Source organism: Eschrichtius robustus, chromosome 17 (genome assembly GCF_028021215.1).
Source record: "Eschrichtius robustus isolate mEscRob2 chromosome 17, mEscRob2.pri, whole genome shotgun sequence".
Taxonomy (NCBI): domain Eukaryota; kingdom Metazoa; phylum Chordata; class Mammalia; order Artiodactyla; family Eschrichtiidae; genus Eschrichtius; species Eschrichtius robustus.
Genome location: NC_090840.1, coordinates 28913434 through 28928600, shown reverse-complemented (window position 1 = coordinate 28928600; position 15167 = coordinate 28913434). Strand labels below are relative to the sequence as shown.

The following is a 15167-nucleotide window of genomic DNA, read 5'->3' as shown; positions in this document are numbered from 1 at the left end:
TCTGATTCCATTTAATTTTAAAAACTTAGTTTACTGGCTATTAGTTAAGAATTTGGTATTATATTCTTTCAGAAATAGTAAGGAGAATAGCATTTAGATCTTTGTTCTGCATACAGAGGAACATAAGAGATGACAAAAGTAAAATAGTAATAAGTGAACTGATATGAAATGGAAGAAAACTGTTTTGTTACAAAATAAGAATTCTCTTCATAAATAGTAACTAAAAAGGGAAAATGAAAGAATGACAGTGGAACAGTAGTGTTCCTCTTGAGACAATGTTTATAAAACCATAAATGTAATCTTTAATGAAAAAGTCATGTGCAGTATATAAAAAGGGGTCATTATGAGTGATGTGGAGATGCATACATATGCATTCTTAAATATACCACATCCCTTATACAGATTTAAAATATTTTTTAGCTACATTTATGAGCATTTTAAAAGAATGGCACTATGTCAACTAAAGGACAACCAATAAATATAATTAGTTCTTCATCAACACAGTAAGGTTAACAACAATATTAAAATACTTTCCCTCATATAGTCAAAATACTAATCTTAATTTTCATTAACATATTTGTAGGCAAATGTGTAATTACCAAACAATGTATAGCACAGAAACAAGAAAAAGTGTTTTAAGTCTAGTTATTTTGATACGTCTTTCTAATACACATAATTGTCAACAATTTATTATAAAAAACCTACATATACAATTAATAAATACTTGATCAAGCCTTTTAAAATATAATCAGAATGAAATGTGTAGAAAGAGACATTTCAAAGTCATAGCAGTTACTACTATCACAATATTTAATCATTTTTACAATAGGTCTGCTGGTTCATTTCAATTCAATCCATTCTCAGAACCATCACATTTCTTGCTGAATTTGATTTAGAGCAAAAGCAAGTTGCTTAATTTTTATTTCCATTGCTTTTTTGTTCTTGCATGTTTCTTCCAGAAGTCCACGCATTTCTTCTTCAACTCGATGAACCTAAATCAACATATAAATTTTATAACATTTACATTTCTTAATGAAAATGTATTTTAAAAAATGCAAAAAGTAAAAAATTTATTCTTATACATTTTGTATTTTGTGATGTTCATTTAAAGCACAGAGGTTAATAAAATGTTAACTTGTTCAAATACTAATAGGGAAAATGTTATACTGTATACAAAGTACTTACATGTGTATTATCCATTTATTTCTCATAGGTTCTTGTGATGAACACATGGTAATTTATTTTAACTCTATTTTATAATTTAGAAAACTTGTTCAAGTTGTGTAGCTTCTCAGTAGCATATTTGGATGATACCCAGTCTTCTGACTTAATCTTTCCACTGTCCTGTGCTGATTATGAATGCTGAATCATGAATTTGACTTACCCTTACAGACTTTAAAAACTGAAACAACCTCCGTTCCCAAAGAAACTCTTTAATTTAAACATTGCATTTCTAAAATTGCTGGTGGTGGTTATAAATTACCATATTTTTGAGAGATCATCTTATGATTTATTGCTAACCTACATTCTCCTAGGATTCAATGTATTTGATACTATTAATTTCTGCTTGAAACTCTCTCTCCTAACATACAACATTCCTGAGAGTACTACCAATATAACCATCCCTTTCTGTTTACTTCCCTCTTCCTAATCTCTAATACAGACTTCCTAATTTTTTTCCCTTTGAAAACTAACATTTTTCCTAATTTAAATGATGAGCTCTATGTGATACCTTAAAATTTTTTTTCATGATTACCACATTTAAGCTTTGGTGAAATTTTTCTTTTCTGTAACAAACACCTCCCTTTGATATTACATCATATTGGCAAGATGTCCATAATCAAACATAGTATTTTCCTTTTAGCTAAAGGCCTACTTTTATACTTTATTTAGTAATACCTAATGTACTCTTGTTCAACAATCAGTAGATTTTAAATAAGATATCTGAAACATCTGTTGGCTTGAAATGAAATAAAGAACTAAATTTTGAACAAGTTATATTTCCTTATTCATTGTGATTATTTCCAAAGACCTAAATCCCTCTTTCTGGTTACATAGACTCCTGGTTACATAGACTCCTGATGGTAATGTCATTTAATTATACAACCTTGATTATAATATATGAAGTATTACTTTCCTCTTCTATTAACTCTTTTCCTTTTCCAGTTGCTGATTTCTAAATCTCCAGTCTTAAAGATATCTGTTTCTTATTATTACTTCAAAATCAGGGAAAAATGGAAATTCATAACTGTCTGCTCATCTAGTGGATCTTAACAGAGGGGTCATATGGGAATCACCTATTGAGGAAAATACCTGGGTCTGATCCCAGTCTTAGTGAATGGAAGTCTGAGGGGGAAGCACATGCATATGTATTATTAAAAAGCTCTGCAGGTAATTCTGATGTTTGCCTCTGATTTATTATCATCCTAACCCATTCCTTTGTCAATGATATTAAAATGAGAAACTTGACAGTTTTGAACCCTAATTGATAATAAACACTCCTTGAGAACTTGTCCTAGGTAGTGATGGACTGTATTTAATACATTCACATTCTCACCTTGCCTATGTGTAACCAAAGGGGCTTCCAGCTGAAATTGGCTAGGGATATGGAAATTTTTATAGAGTTCATGGAGCAGGTGCACATCAGAATCAAACTTATAATCTTGGTTTCATTAAAATTATATTCTACAACTAATCTAAGTATTACCGACATTTTGGTCTGGCTTCATGATTGTACTGGCAATTTTCTTCATATCTATTTGGTTATTAAATCATGCTTCCTTTTCTCTTTTATCATTGTCAAAGATCCAATTTACTTAGCTATAACAATTTAATACTGATTATCAAAGTGAATTTTACTTACAGTACCTTTAAATTTGCAGAATCAATACATTTCTGCTTTTCACTTGCCAGCTGTATTATTTCAGCTTGATGAGCTTCAACAATTGCATCAACTTGTTTTTTAAAGGCATCATCCATACTATGAAGCTTTTCTATTGCATCCCTTAAAAACAAAACAAACCCACATATCTACCTGTACATATAAAAATTAGGCTGTTTTTTGTCTTTTCAGATGGAAGCTCTTACATTCATATTTTAATGGAAGCATAACTCCATTAAATAGCAAAGGGCTATCTTCAGTAACTAAAGATATAAGTAGTTCACCATCCAACAGAATCTTAGTAACAGAATAGAGTAGGGTAATATCAATGGAAGTTTGTTACACCATTACCCTCTGAAAGTTAGAGTACATTGGTTCTCATTTATTTTGAGTCTAAGAATATGGTTTATAAGCACCTTCATAGATGCTACTGTCAATCTTTTTTTCCTCCACGTATTAGCAGTGTGATAATAATTTGAGGTATATATACTATAGGAAGGTTCAAGTTTGTAAGCATATACGTCTGACTTCCCTATGTTAATGCTTAATGGATAAAACCCTATGTTAATAAACAAATTATAAACAGTATTCACAAAATTTTAGTGCTAAAAGTTTCTTATAGGCCAAATGCCCATTCCTTTGTATTAAGTAAGAATAATTTTGTTAAAAATGTTAAGTCCATAATGAACAAACTTCCTGATTTTGGCATAGCCCATTGTAATACCAGATTGAACACTGGGACTGAAACCGAGCAGGACCCTGTGGGGCTCCTGGGCATGGAAGCCTTTCTGTGTCCCCATTTCTTGTTTGTAGGGAATAGACTCCAGCCTCCATGACCTTCCCTGAGTTCCAAAGGGCAGATTCAAACAGTTGCTAATGAGGGAAGGGAGGGGACACAGAGACTAGGGAGAAGACCACCTGATGCCAGATTAAAGGAACCAGAGAAGCTCATCAGGAGACCACCTGAGGCCAGATTAAAGGAGTCCAGGCACTGCACACACCCGGATCCTTATTAGCCACTCTGCCCTTGAACCATTGCTATAAAACTCCTCACTTCCCAGGTTGGGACACAGTTTTTTGAGGCACGAGCCTGTAGTGTCCCCCTTTGCCCAGCAAAGCAATAAAGCTATTCTTCTCTATTTCACCCGAAACTCTGTCTCTGAGACTTGATTCTCCACCAGTGTACAGAGGCTGAGTTTTCAGCATCAGGACCATGAATCAAAAGCATTTTTTTTTATTCCCAGTTGCAACAGTTGGTAGCTATGAAACTAAGGGCGAGTCACAAACTCTGTGTTTAAAGTTTGTCAACTATAAAACACAATAATCCTGCCTGTTCAGCCAACCTCACAGAATTATTGCTGGGTTCAAAATAAGATATAAGAAAAAAATCAATTTATACATTATAAGAAACTATGCAAATAAAATCTATTCTTATGAATAATAATTTACTTATTTTATTAAAATTCCATTAAATTAAAAATCATGTATCAATCTTAGTCATAAAAGCATTAATGTATAAAATCAGGCCTTTATTGTTTTGCTCTTAAAGACATGATGAACAATGCAATATAAGAGATTCTAAAAATTGTCAGGCTTTATGATTTTTATTAAGTTTAGGAACTGCTAGTTATATGAAATGATTGTTTCTTTTAGGATCGAAAGGACTCCAGATTGCAAAGCTGTGACAAGCAGGAGAGAAAACTGTAATAGGTTCCAAGTCAAGGTCTCTGTATTAGTGCTTGGTTGTAAAGCGAAGTGGAACAGGGTCCATTAGCAAATAAACAAATGACTGTATTATCAATCAAAACTTTCTGGGGAGTATAATAACACCTTTTCATTTATAAAGAATTAAAATATGAGAAACCAAATTTCCAGGTTCTATTAGACTTGATATAATGGGAACCTACCTCTATATGAGATTTTTGGGCTACCTATATGCCATGTTATCTATGCCATTCTGTATCTTGACATGAGCACTGGTCACTAAACCATGCTACCTAATTTTTAAGGCAGTCACCTTCGTAATTTATTTTAACAAGTCTAGTTATACAGCTTACAAGGTAAAACCCTCATTTCCTCTAGAGTATTTTATAAAATCCATAAAACAATGGCATATATGTATACATTTTCTCCCCCTTCTTTAAAATCAACTCTTATCCTCAGCTTGTGCAGGCCAACTGATACCTAAATCTGTTTTAGCTTCTTCAGGAGCTCACTGTCTCTGGTAGTCAGTGATTTCCTCCTCTAAACTCCACATACAACAGCCAAAAATATCACTTGCTGCTTTCATTCAAACAGAGTTTGAAAACAATAATCACAGTAATAAAAATGAAATATTTATACAGCAATTACTATGTGTCAGGTACTATTTAAATGCTAAATAATCCATACAAACCATATAAATACACATATACATAAAGTTTAAACCTCACATCAAACATTAAGGTAGGAACTATTATAATCTTCATTTTATAGATGGAACGGAAATAAAGTACTTGGCAAATACCTATGTCCAACATGTTTTTACCCTCCTCACCCCCATCCCCCCGCCGTTCTACACAACCCACCCATCCCAATTCAGTTTTATGTTTAAAGATATCCCACATACTTTAGGACTTAATCCTTACTTTTGCAGTTCAATACTTTTGTCTCTTTCTGCTTTAAGTTTCCTTTCTTTGTTTTCAAAGTTTTCTTTCACTTCTTTTACTTGCATTTCAAGATGACACAGAAGCTCTCCTTTATCATGCCACTTCTGATTAAGTGTACTAATATGAGAAGAAATAATTAAAAAAATAAAATTGGTTATATGAAATTATTAAGCCACGTTATTTCTCAACAGGAAATTCGTATAATACCTGTAAGCTTTTCTAATTTCTTCGAGTTCTAATTCCTTTACTTTCAACTGCTGTTTTAGTTTTTCTTTTCTTTCATTGTGTCTTTCTAATTTCTCAATTATTTCATCCAGTTGTGAAGATTTTTCATCAAGTTGTTCTTGGGTACATTTTTGTATTTCAGTGATCTTTTTGTGTAATATTTTGATTTGTTCCTCCCTTTCCTGTAAACACTTCATTTTTACAGAAAAAAAAATCATTATTTAAAAAAATAATTATTTTTATTAATCTTGAATATCTCATTTCCTGATTAATTCAATATGGTTTAAAATTATTATAAAAACTACAGATTAAAAAATAAATTGAACATTCAAAGAATGTTTTAGAAAAGATTTACAGAACATTTTAAAAATCACAATCAGTAAGGAATAGCACTACTACTTTGTTTTAACTGCCACTAAGAAAGATGAACTATTTACACTTTTTATTTCATTAAGTTAGTAACTACCAACCACACAGAGGGAGCAGAAGAGAAGGAAAAGAAAACTGTGCAATGAAAATTTCAATTAACATGGAATACAGCAGAGACGTGTTCACTGTACATGTATGACACAAATTAAAATGCTATTTCTACTATGCTAACAAGCGTCTTCTGCATTAGGGTGAGCAAATACTTTAAAATAAAGTATGATTTCATCACTATTACAATGTCACATGAAAATAGGCTCTACATCCTCCAAAACTTCCTTTTATTATATCTTCTATATTGTGAGTCATACTTTATCCTCTATTTGCATATGACAAATCAGAGGATAATGAAAGCTCAAGACCACCTTAGGCACTGTTAAGTGTTTGCAGGTATTAGGCCTTATATGGGTTACTTACTTCAGTGAACATGTTTGCTTTAAGGGGGTATGCCTGAATGGCTGGAACAGCCCTGCTATAACACCAACTACTGATATCAGTCTCCAAAAGTGTGAAAAGATGAAATTGGTAGTTTTTGTTTTTACCCTGTTTCCCCTGCCCCACCTTGCCTTTTTTTCCCTTTTGGGAAGAAGATGCAGGCAAACAAACAAATACTGAACAAGGCTAATTTAGGCATGAATTCATCAGTATTTTAAAAAATGTGGTTCAATTCCTCAGTGTGTTATATATGTAAAAATTCTAAGCAAAGATATCAGGTAGTCTTCTAGTCTTGACCAACATTTGCATAAAAGGCATGAATTGTTTATTTTCTCCACACAACTCTTGTACTTAAGAGTAATACTTAAGTAAGTACTTAGAGGAGAGCAGTCTTGACACATATTATATTAGGAATCCACAAAAGCTATAGAAGATTCTTATGAAAAACCCCATTAATAAAAAGAATAACATTGTAGCATCGGAGAATTTTGTGATCCATACTTAAAAGTACCAAAATAAGACATAGGAGGAAACCAAATCTCAAAAGATTTGTTTCTGATTTCCATAGTCAGAAGTTAATTACAGGATCTACTTAATTAAAAACATCGAACTCCAAATTTTGCAGATTAGGTCACTATCCCTTTAAGTTATTAGCTATGATGAATTTACTGCTAAAAGAAATTATGCGTAGCTATCTCTGTATGTTCTGTGATTAGATGGAATGCACCATTAATGCTCATATCTTTGAGGCTGATACAGTGTTCTTTAAAGTAAGTGTACTAAGTTGTGAAAAGAAAAATGATGAGTTGAAAATCTGAAAACTTTTTTTTTTAACCAAAAATCTAAAACTAAAAGTCATCTGTTTTTTGGCTCCGCTATGTTAATTCATTACCAGTCATTTCCTCCCAAAACTCTGCTCAGAGATTAATAAGCAGTAGTCTTACTGTGGAAGTAGTTATGTCAACCACAAGTATTATACCAAGCATAGATTTTTAAACAAGAAAAAATACTCACTGCTAAAAAATTTAAATAATTTTCAGTGTAGCTTGGCATGTATGACAGATATAATTGAAATTCTGGTTTCATGCAAAACCAAAAAACCAATATAATTGTTTAGGGTAATACAGTTCTAGCATTCACAGTCTAAATCTAGCTATAGATATAGCAACATGGTGATAAATATGTTTCTTTATTTTCTGTACTTGACGAAGTTAAGTTCTCAAGGAGTTTCTTAAAAATGACTAAGGGGAAAAAAAAATCAAATCTTAGGTAGTTATAATTACTCTAAAGAATGAGTTCCTAACTTTATGGGTGATAATCTCACTTACAAGTTTCTTAAAAACCCTTTTCTCAGCTATTTTTATACCTTAAAGATAATCTCTAGAAGAAAATTTTGGAGTTCAAATTTGATTCACTGTTCAAGCTAACTTTCAGAATATTTCTCTGGAAATTTTCATGTAAGATACTTTGAAACAAGTCATCCTGTTAGTATTCTCTCTTAAGATAGGCCATATTGAAGAAGAGGGTAAAAATGGTTTCCCTTGGGAACAAGCATGAATCTTTTACGTTCTTTCTATTCAAATACTTTAAAATATAGGATAGTAGGTTCTGTCATAATTTCGAGACGTGAATTAGCAATACTGGAAGATATTAAACAATGAAAAGTTTAAATAAAATATTTGTTTTTGTGGTTCCTAACCCTTTATGGACACTACTTCCAATTATTTCAAAGGGCCATAATAACATTTTCCATAAAATCTTGAGGTAAAAGTAATTTCAAGTTAATAAGTTAATAAATAAATGTCATATATAACTTTTAAAAGCAAAGAGCCAAACATAAAAGAAAAAACATGATAATATGTCTTAAATTCCATAACAGTTGGGATGCATTGAGACAAATATTTATTATTATACTTTGATCCACAGATTTTTCAAACTTTCCACATGCTCTTTTCCTATAATAAAATGTCAAACTTACTTCTTTTAATTTTCCAATGGTTTCAGTTTGGTCTTCTACGATTTTGCACTTAATTCTTAATGTGTCATTATCACGTTCACTTGCCTTTCGCAGAGATTCATTCTCCCTACACAAACTTTCAATTTGAGCCTCTAGTCTCCCATGATTTTGGGCTAGAGAAGATCCTAAGAAACAAACATCATCAGTAAAAAACTTAAAAAGACCTTGGAGAATTTATATTTTATGAACATCTAATGTATAATATAGTAAATAAAAAGAAAAGCTGAATAAAGAAACAAAATATATAATAGCACACAATATGAAGAGGAAAGGGGAAAAGAACAAAAAGGCCTTCTAAACAACTGTGGCTATTTGAGAACCTAAAACCACAAATCATGAACAACTAACTCAGACATGAAATATTTAATGGGTTATGTTATGCTGTCCAAACAAAATCATATTACAGATTTCTATATGGAATGGACAAATGAACAATGTTCCATTTAGGCCAACACCTACTATTCATAATTTGTAAAGTCTCTAAGAATGCCTTAAAATGGTATATATCTCTTGCCTTATGGTGACTGGAAAGGGAATGAGACTGAGGGTAAGTTTACCTGAACCTAAAGTGGTTTTCATTCATAAACGATTTCACATTTCTCCACATATAACAACATAAATGTTACCAACATTTTTAGCTAAAAAAAAAAAGAATGCTGCATATGTACAAATAATTTAAAATCACTAGATACGAAAGAATTGTTTTCAATGACTTATTCAGTTGTAGCATTGTAAATGTATACCTGTTCAGAAACGTAACCAAATTATAGTGGGGAAGAAAACCAACAGCAAAAAAATCAGAGCTATAACTTCATAACAGGTGTAATAAACTACTTCCCAATTCCTAAGTATAATTTCATTCCTGTTTGACTGGCAAATGACTACTTCTCCTTTCATATACAGTGTCACCTTCTTTCTTGGTATGTCTAGGCAGAGTTAAGCCCTTCCTTTTCTAATACACAGATTTGTTGGATTAGCAGAATGGGCTATTTTTTCCCTTTGAAAATTGAGAATTTTACCCTGTTGTGCCAACTCATGTCCCCATACTTTTCTTTCTGTCCTTAAACCATAAATTAGCGATTCCTTGGCTGCTAGTTCGGAAATAAGCTGCATTTTTTCATGCTTGAGAAGTTCTATTTGAATACTCTTCTGCTTGTCATCTTCAATTAAAATTTCAAGTGTGTTGATTTGATTCTGTATACCACCAAAACACATTGAAAAAAAATGCAAAGTAATTATTATATTTAAGTGCTTCTTTATTTTCTTTTTGCATTTTATAATGAGAAAAAATGTTACTTAAGCAAATACAAAGTAAATGTTCCTAAATTTTACATCAGAAAATGTTTAAATTTTATTAACTAAAGATAAATGTAGGTCATGAAATAAAGTCAAATTTTAAGAGCCTACTCCTTTAAATGCTCTGAATTTTATTTAATATCTTAAAAGAGCAACTACACATGTAATACTAAAAATTTCTCACCAAATATTGAATATTTATATCAAAAGTCTAAAGGTTACTTATAGAAAGTGAATCCTTTTGGGCAAAATACCACTAATATTTAAAATTGAGACAACAGAAATAAAGTAATTAAAAAATTATTATAGTTAGGTATATGTAAAAACAACCACTACCACAAAATTAATATATCAACAATTCATGTATTTCCCAAACTTCAACAACCTGTATCACTGTAAAACTGGTACATTTACTTAGTATGCTTCTTAAAATTAATTCACTTATTTTAGTTAAATACTATTTTAGTGTAAGCAATACAGTCTGTGCAATCATGGTTTATCTCCTAATTATATTACTTTTCACACACGTAAGAATATATAAGTAGTGTTATGTAGTTCATAATTGTGTACTTCCTAAAATCATCACAATATTCTTGAGAAAATGACACAAAATTAAAAAGGAAATATAATGTTACAATGTCTTACCTGTAAATTTGTCGTTGTTTCCTGTTTCAATTTAGAAACTTCTGCAAGTTTTGTTTTTTGTTCCTTCACCATACTGGTTAGATCTTTAATTAAAGAGGAAGATTCATTTTCTTTTCGTTGAGCCCAAACAAGAGCATGCTTGCTCTTTGCTAATTCAGTTGCAACATTTTCAAAACCATCTTTAACCTATATTTCAAAATTGCATTATAAATAGCAGTTCTGCAAATATTTAGAAAATATCTGTTTCTGGAAACAGCTTACTTCTTTCATTTTTAGAATCAGAATAAAATTCACAGATAATTGGCTTTGCAGGCTAGCCAGGCCGTATGTGTTTGTGTTTTAAGTCCTCAACCCTGCTATTATAACATAAAAGCAGCCACAGATATTATGTAAACAAGTGAGCACGACTCTGTTCTAATAAAACTTCATTTATCGAGCCCAGAGACTTTAGTTTGCCAATCCCTGCTCTATAGTAATAGAGAATTCAGGGTTCCTAATTCCTATTCGTGCTCTCTTTACTTGACCATTTATAATCTCACTTAGCTTTGGCAACAGCACTGAAGATTAGCTATTATTTAGGTGAAGAAATAAGGCTCTAAGAATTTAAGTAATTTGGTTAAGATCATATAGCCAACATGCAAATAGAGCTAGAATTCTAAAACGTAGTCCTCTTATCAAACCATATCTTGTTGATTCTGTTTTCAATAAAAAGCTAGACGCCAATTCTTACATCTTTAAATCTTCTGGCTTCAACAGTTAAAGCAATACGGAATTCATTTTCTAAATCCATATACTGTTGGTTTAATGCATCAATTTTGTCTTGGTATTCTTTTATAACTTGTTCATGTTTTCTCTCTTCTTTAGCAATTTCTTTAGCTAAGGCTTCCTGGAACTCAGCTTCACTAAAAAACTCCCTTGTTTCAAGGTCTTTCCTGGAATGAAAAACAAATGAAAATCACAGGATGCTGTTTATCTGGAAAGAAAAACTTTAAAGGTCTTTAAATAGTTATTAAATGTTCTATATTCCCTATTGTTAAAGATCAGCTCCTCACTTTCAAACACAGAAAACTGGGGATAGGATGGTAGATACAGAAAGAATATGAGTTTTGATTGCGCATTCAGTGGTGACAGGGATAAGAGGAGTATGCCAAATCTTAACTTCACTGAGATAGTTCAGAATCATTTTATGGTTTCTAAAATTCTTTGGGTGCATTCACAGAAGTCAGGTTCTATCTCACTGCATCTTCTACTTTGGTTGAGTCTTTGACATACAATAAATACAGTCTGACTGGTCCTGGTGGTTGGTTAATTGAAAACAACAGTTATGTGTGAAACTTCACCAATCTTTTAATATAGGGCCAGTTTTTTAATTTAAATGTGAATTCATTCTTCAGAGTTCTCCATTATTTTTCTTGAATAAATCAAACTCATAAAACAAAACCCATTATTTCTGGTTTTGGTTTCTTTAAACTAAAACAAGTTAAAAGATATCTGAAAGGAAAATTAAGTGCCAATTTTTAGATTTTTGTGATTATTTGCCCCCCAATCTTTTATAGTTGTCTTGACCACACATATGATGACAATTTTCCCCAGAGCATCAAAATTTAATTTATATATTAAAACTTAATTTACACAAGGACAAAACCAAAACAGGCCTGAGAACAAACACAATTAACTCATGGCAATCATTCAACTGGTAGTAAGCAGATAACTAGCTGAATGTGCTTAAATTACTGTGGACTCTAAAAAGCAGGTGTTGGCAAACTACAGCCCATGGATCAAATCTGGCCTGCTGCCCTTTTTGTGGGGAAGTAAACTTTTACTGAAACACAGCCACGCCCATTCACTTATGTGCTGTCTATGGTTACTTTTGTGGTACAAAGAGAGAGCTAGGCATGACCTGAAAAGCCTAGAGTATTGATATTTTCTATCTGGACCTTCACAGAGAAAGTTTGTTGAAACCTGCTTCAAAGGGATAAAGAATACTGATAATTTAACAAGTAGTTACTTGGAAGTCAATTAAAACAGCTTTCTCTGTATTACAATGATCAATTTTTAGTTGGGCTTAGAGAAATGGAAAATGAGCTTCATTGCTATAAGGCCATACCTCAACCTCAATAAAGTTACTGATTTGTTTTTAAGCTACTAGTTCTAACTCTAAGACTGATTCTAAAGCATACATACATAAACATGTCATTCTCCATGAGCTAACTGTGCCAGACTTTACCACTGCTCAATCACTGTCTAGTCTTGGCGGGGGCAGGGGGGAAAACCAAATAACTTTTTCCTATTTTTAAATGTCCATATTTTCCTAAAATATACATATTTTATTTACCTGTGTTCTTGTTCTTTCAATGCAAGAAGTTCATGAAGTTGTTGCACTTGTTCCTTTTCTTGATGAAGAGAAGTTCTAAGTAAGTTTATTTCTCTATCAGCAGCTGCGGCTTTGAGTTCCACCTCTTGGATAAGTTGCATCTGAGTAAAATACACACCATTACAGTATTTAGATAATAATCTCCTCTGCTTCTATTTTAATGTCAGTTCCCCAAAGACAAGTGCCTTCTAAATAACAGGACCTAGTGACTAAGTTGACTTTCAAAATTTATTAAATAATGCTATGGTCATGTAAAGTGTAGTCTTAGAAGCATCAAACACATTAACATTAACTCTTATTTCACCACAGACTTTATTGAAAATTTCCATTCAAAAGGCATGAAAATTAAAAGTCTCCAAGCACCCCAAGGAGACATTTAAAAACTGGCTCTTAAACACAAGCCTAACAACCTGCAGCATTTCCACCAACTCTGCTTTGTGAATGCTGGCAGCCCTAATTGAAGAAATGATTCCATAGGTTAAATTACTGGTACATTTAAACTAATTTTTGCATTCAGCCTAACATCTTTTATGTTTACTATATAATGACATAATTTGTTTCAGGACAGAAGCTATGAATGTGTTAATTCATGGGACTGATAGAGTAAAATAGAGAAATACCTGTGCTGCTTGCTGTTGCCCTTTTTGCCTCTCCTTTTTTTCTAATGCTTTTTCCAGGGTTCTTAAGTGTCTAACGTGATCCTCTTGTTGATCTCTTGCTTTAATTAATTCAATAGTTAGTTTTTTAATTTCATTTTGAAGTCTGTGAACCATAATTTCGAGTTGTAGTTTGGAATTTCTCTCTTTAAAAATAATTTCCTTTAGCCTAAAGCATAAATCAAATGTTGCTTTAAGTATATTACACATATAGAAGGATAAAAACTGTACTAAACATTAAAAGTTACAGTAGAGAGGAAGATTTGAAGTGTGTTCCAAATTCTCCTTAGATAAAAAATAGTTGAAAAACAGTATGCCTTTCGCCCATCCCTGAAACTAGCATTGGGCCAAGAGGAAAAACATTTTACATAAATTAATGAAACTTTATCTAAGAAGATGTGGCACATATACACAGTGGAATATTACTCAGCCATAAAAAGGAATGATATAGTGCCATTTACAGAAATGTGGACAGACCCAGAGATTGTCATACAGAGTGAACTTAAGTCAGAAAGAGAAAAACAAATATCGTATAATATCGCTTATATGTGGAATCTAGAAAAATGGTACAGATGAACTTATTGGCAAAGCAGAAATAGTCACAGATGTAGAGAACAAACTTACGGTTACCAAGGGGGGTGGGGTGGGACAAATTGGGAGACTGGGATTTATATATATATACCACTATGTATAAAATAGATAACTAATGAGAACCTACTGTTTAGCACAGGGAACTCTACTCAATGATCTGTGGTGACCTAAATGGGAAGGAAACCTAAAAAAGAGTGGGTATATGTCTATGTATAACTGATTGACTTTGCTGCACAGCAGAAACTAACACAACCTTGTAAAGCAACTATACTCCAATAAAAATTTAAAACAAAATACAAAGCTGTAGTAACTAAAACAGTATGGCACTGGCACAAAAACAGACACATTGACCAATGGAACAGAATAGAAAATCTAGAAATAAACACACACATATATGGTCAACTAATTTTCAACAAAGCCCCTAAGAATACATAGTGGAGAAAGGACAGTCTCTTCAATAAATGGTATGGGGAAAACTGGATATCTACATGAAAAAAAATGAAATTGGGTCTTATCTTACACCATACACAAAAATCAACACAAACTGGGTTAAGAACATAGACATAAGACCTGAAACCGTAAAACTCCTGGAAGAAAACATAGAAGGAAACTCCATGATATTGATCTTGGCAATGATTTTTCCATGGGGACACCAAAAGCATGAACAAGAAAAGCAAAAATAAACAAGTAGGACTACATCAAAATAAAAAGTTTCTGCACAGCAAAGGAAACAATCAAGAAACTAAAAAGGCAACCTGACAAATGGGAAAAAATATTTGCAAACCATATATATGATAATGGGATAATATCCAAAATATGTAAAGAATTCATACAACTCAAAAGCAGAGAAACCACAAATAAACCAATTTTAAAATGGGCAAAACTCCCGAATAGACATTTCTCCAAAAATACGCAAATGGCCAAAAAGTATATAAAAACATGTTCAATGCCACTATTCATCAAGAAAATGCAA

General features: G+C 32.1%; 1 protein-coding gene across 2 annotated transcripts in view; it reads right to left on the bottom strand.

Annotated features, from left to right (window-relative positions):
* Window positions 1-683: 683 nt before the first annotated feature.
* Window positions 684-15167, bottom strand: part of LRRCC1 (leucine rich repeat and coiled-coil centrosomal protein 1) — a 35071-nt gene continuing 20587 nt past the window's right edge. For both annotated transcript variants that reach the window (XM_068525977.1, XM_068525976.1), the window contains 10 exons: window positions 13568-13772; window positions 12909-13048; window positions 11304-11505; window positions 10574-10759; window positions 9652-9826; window positions 8594-8757; window positions 5737-5945; window positions 5509-5646; window positions 2869-3004; window positions 684-992 (listed from right to left, as the gene is read on the bottom strand). In XM_068525977.1, the coding sequence (XP_068382078.1) occupies window positions 870-992; window positions 2869-3004; window positions 5509-5646; window positions 5737-5945; window positions 8594-8757; window positions 9652-9826; window positions 10574-10759; window positions 11304-11505; window positions 12909-13048; window positions 13568-13772 (1678 nt within the window). In that variant the 3' untranslated portion in view covers window positions 684-869. The remainder of the gene's footprint in view (window positions 993-2868; window positions 3005-5508; window positions 5647-5736; window positions 5946-8593; window positions 8758-9651; window positions 9827-10573; window positions 10760-11303; window positions 11506-12908; window positions 13049-13567; window positions 13773-15167) is intronic.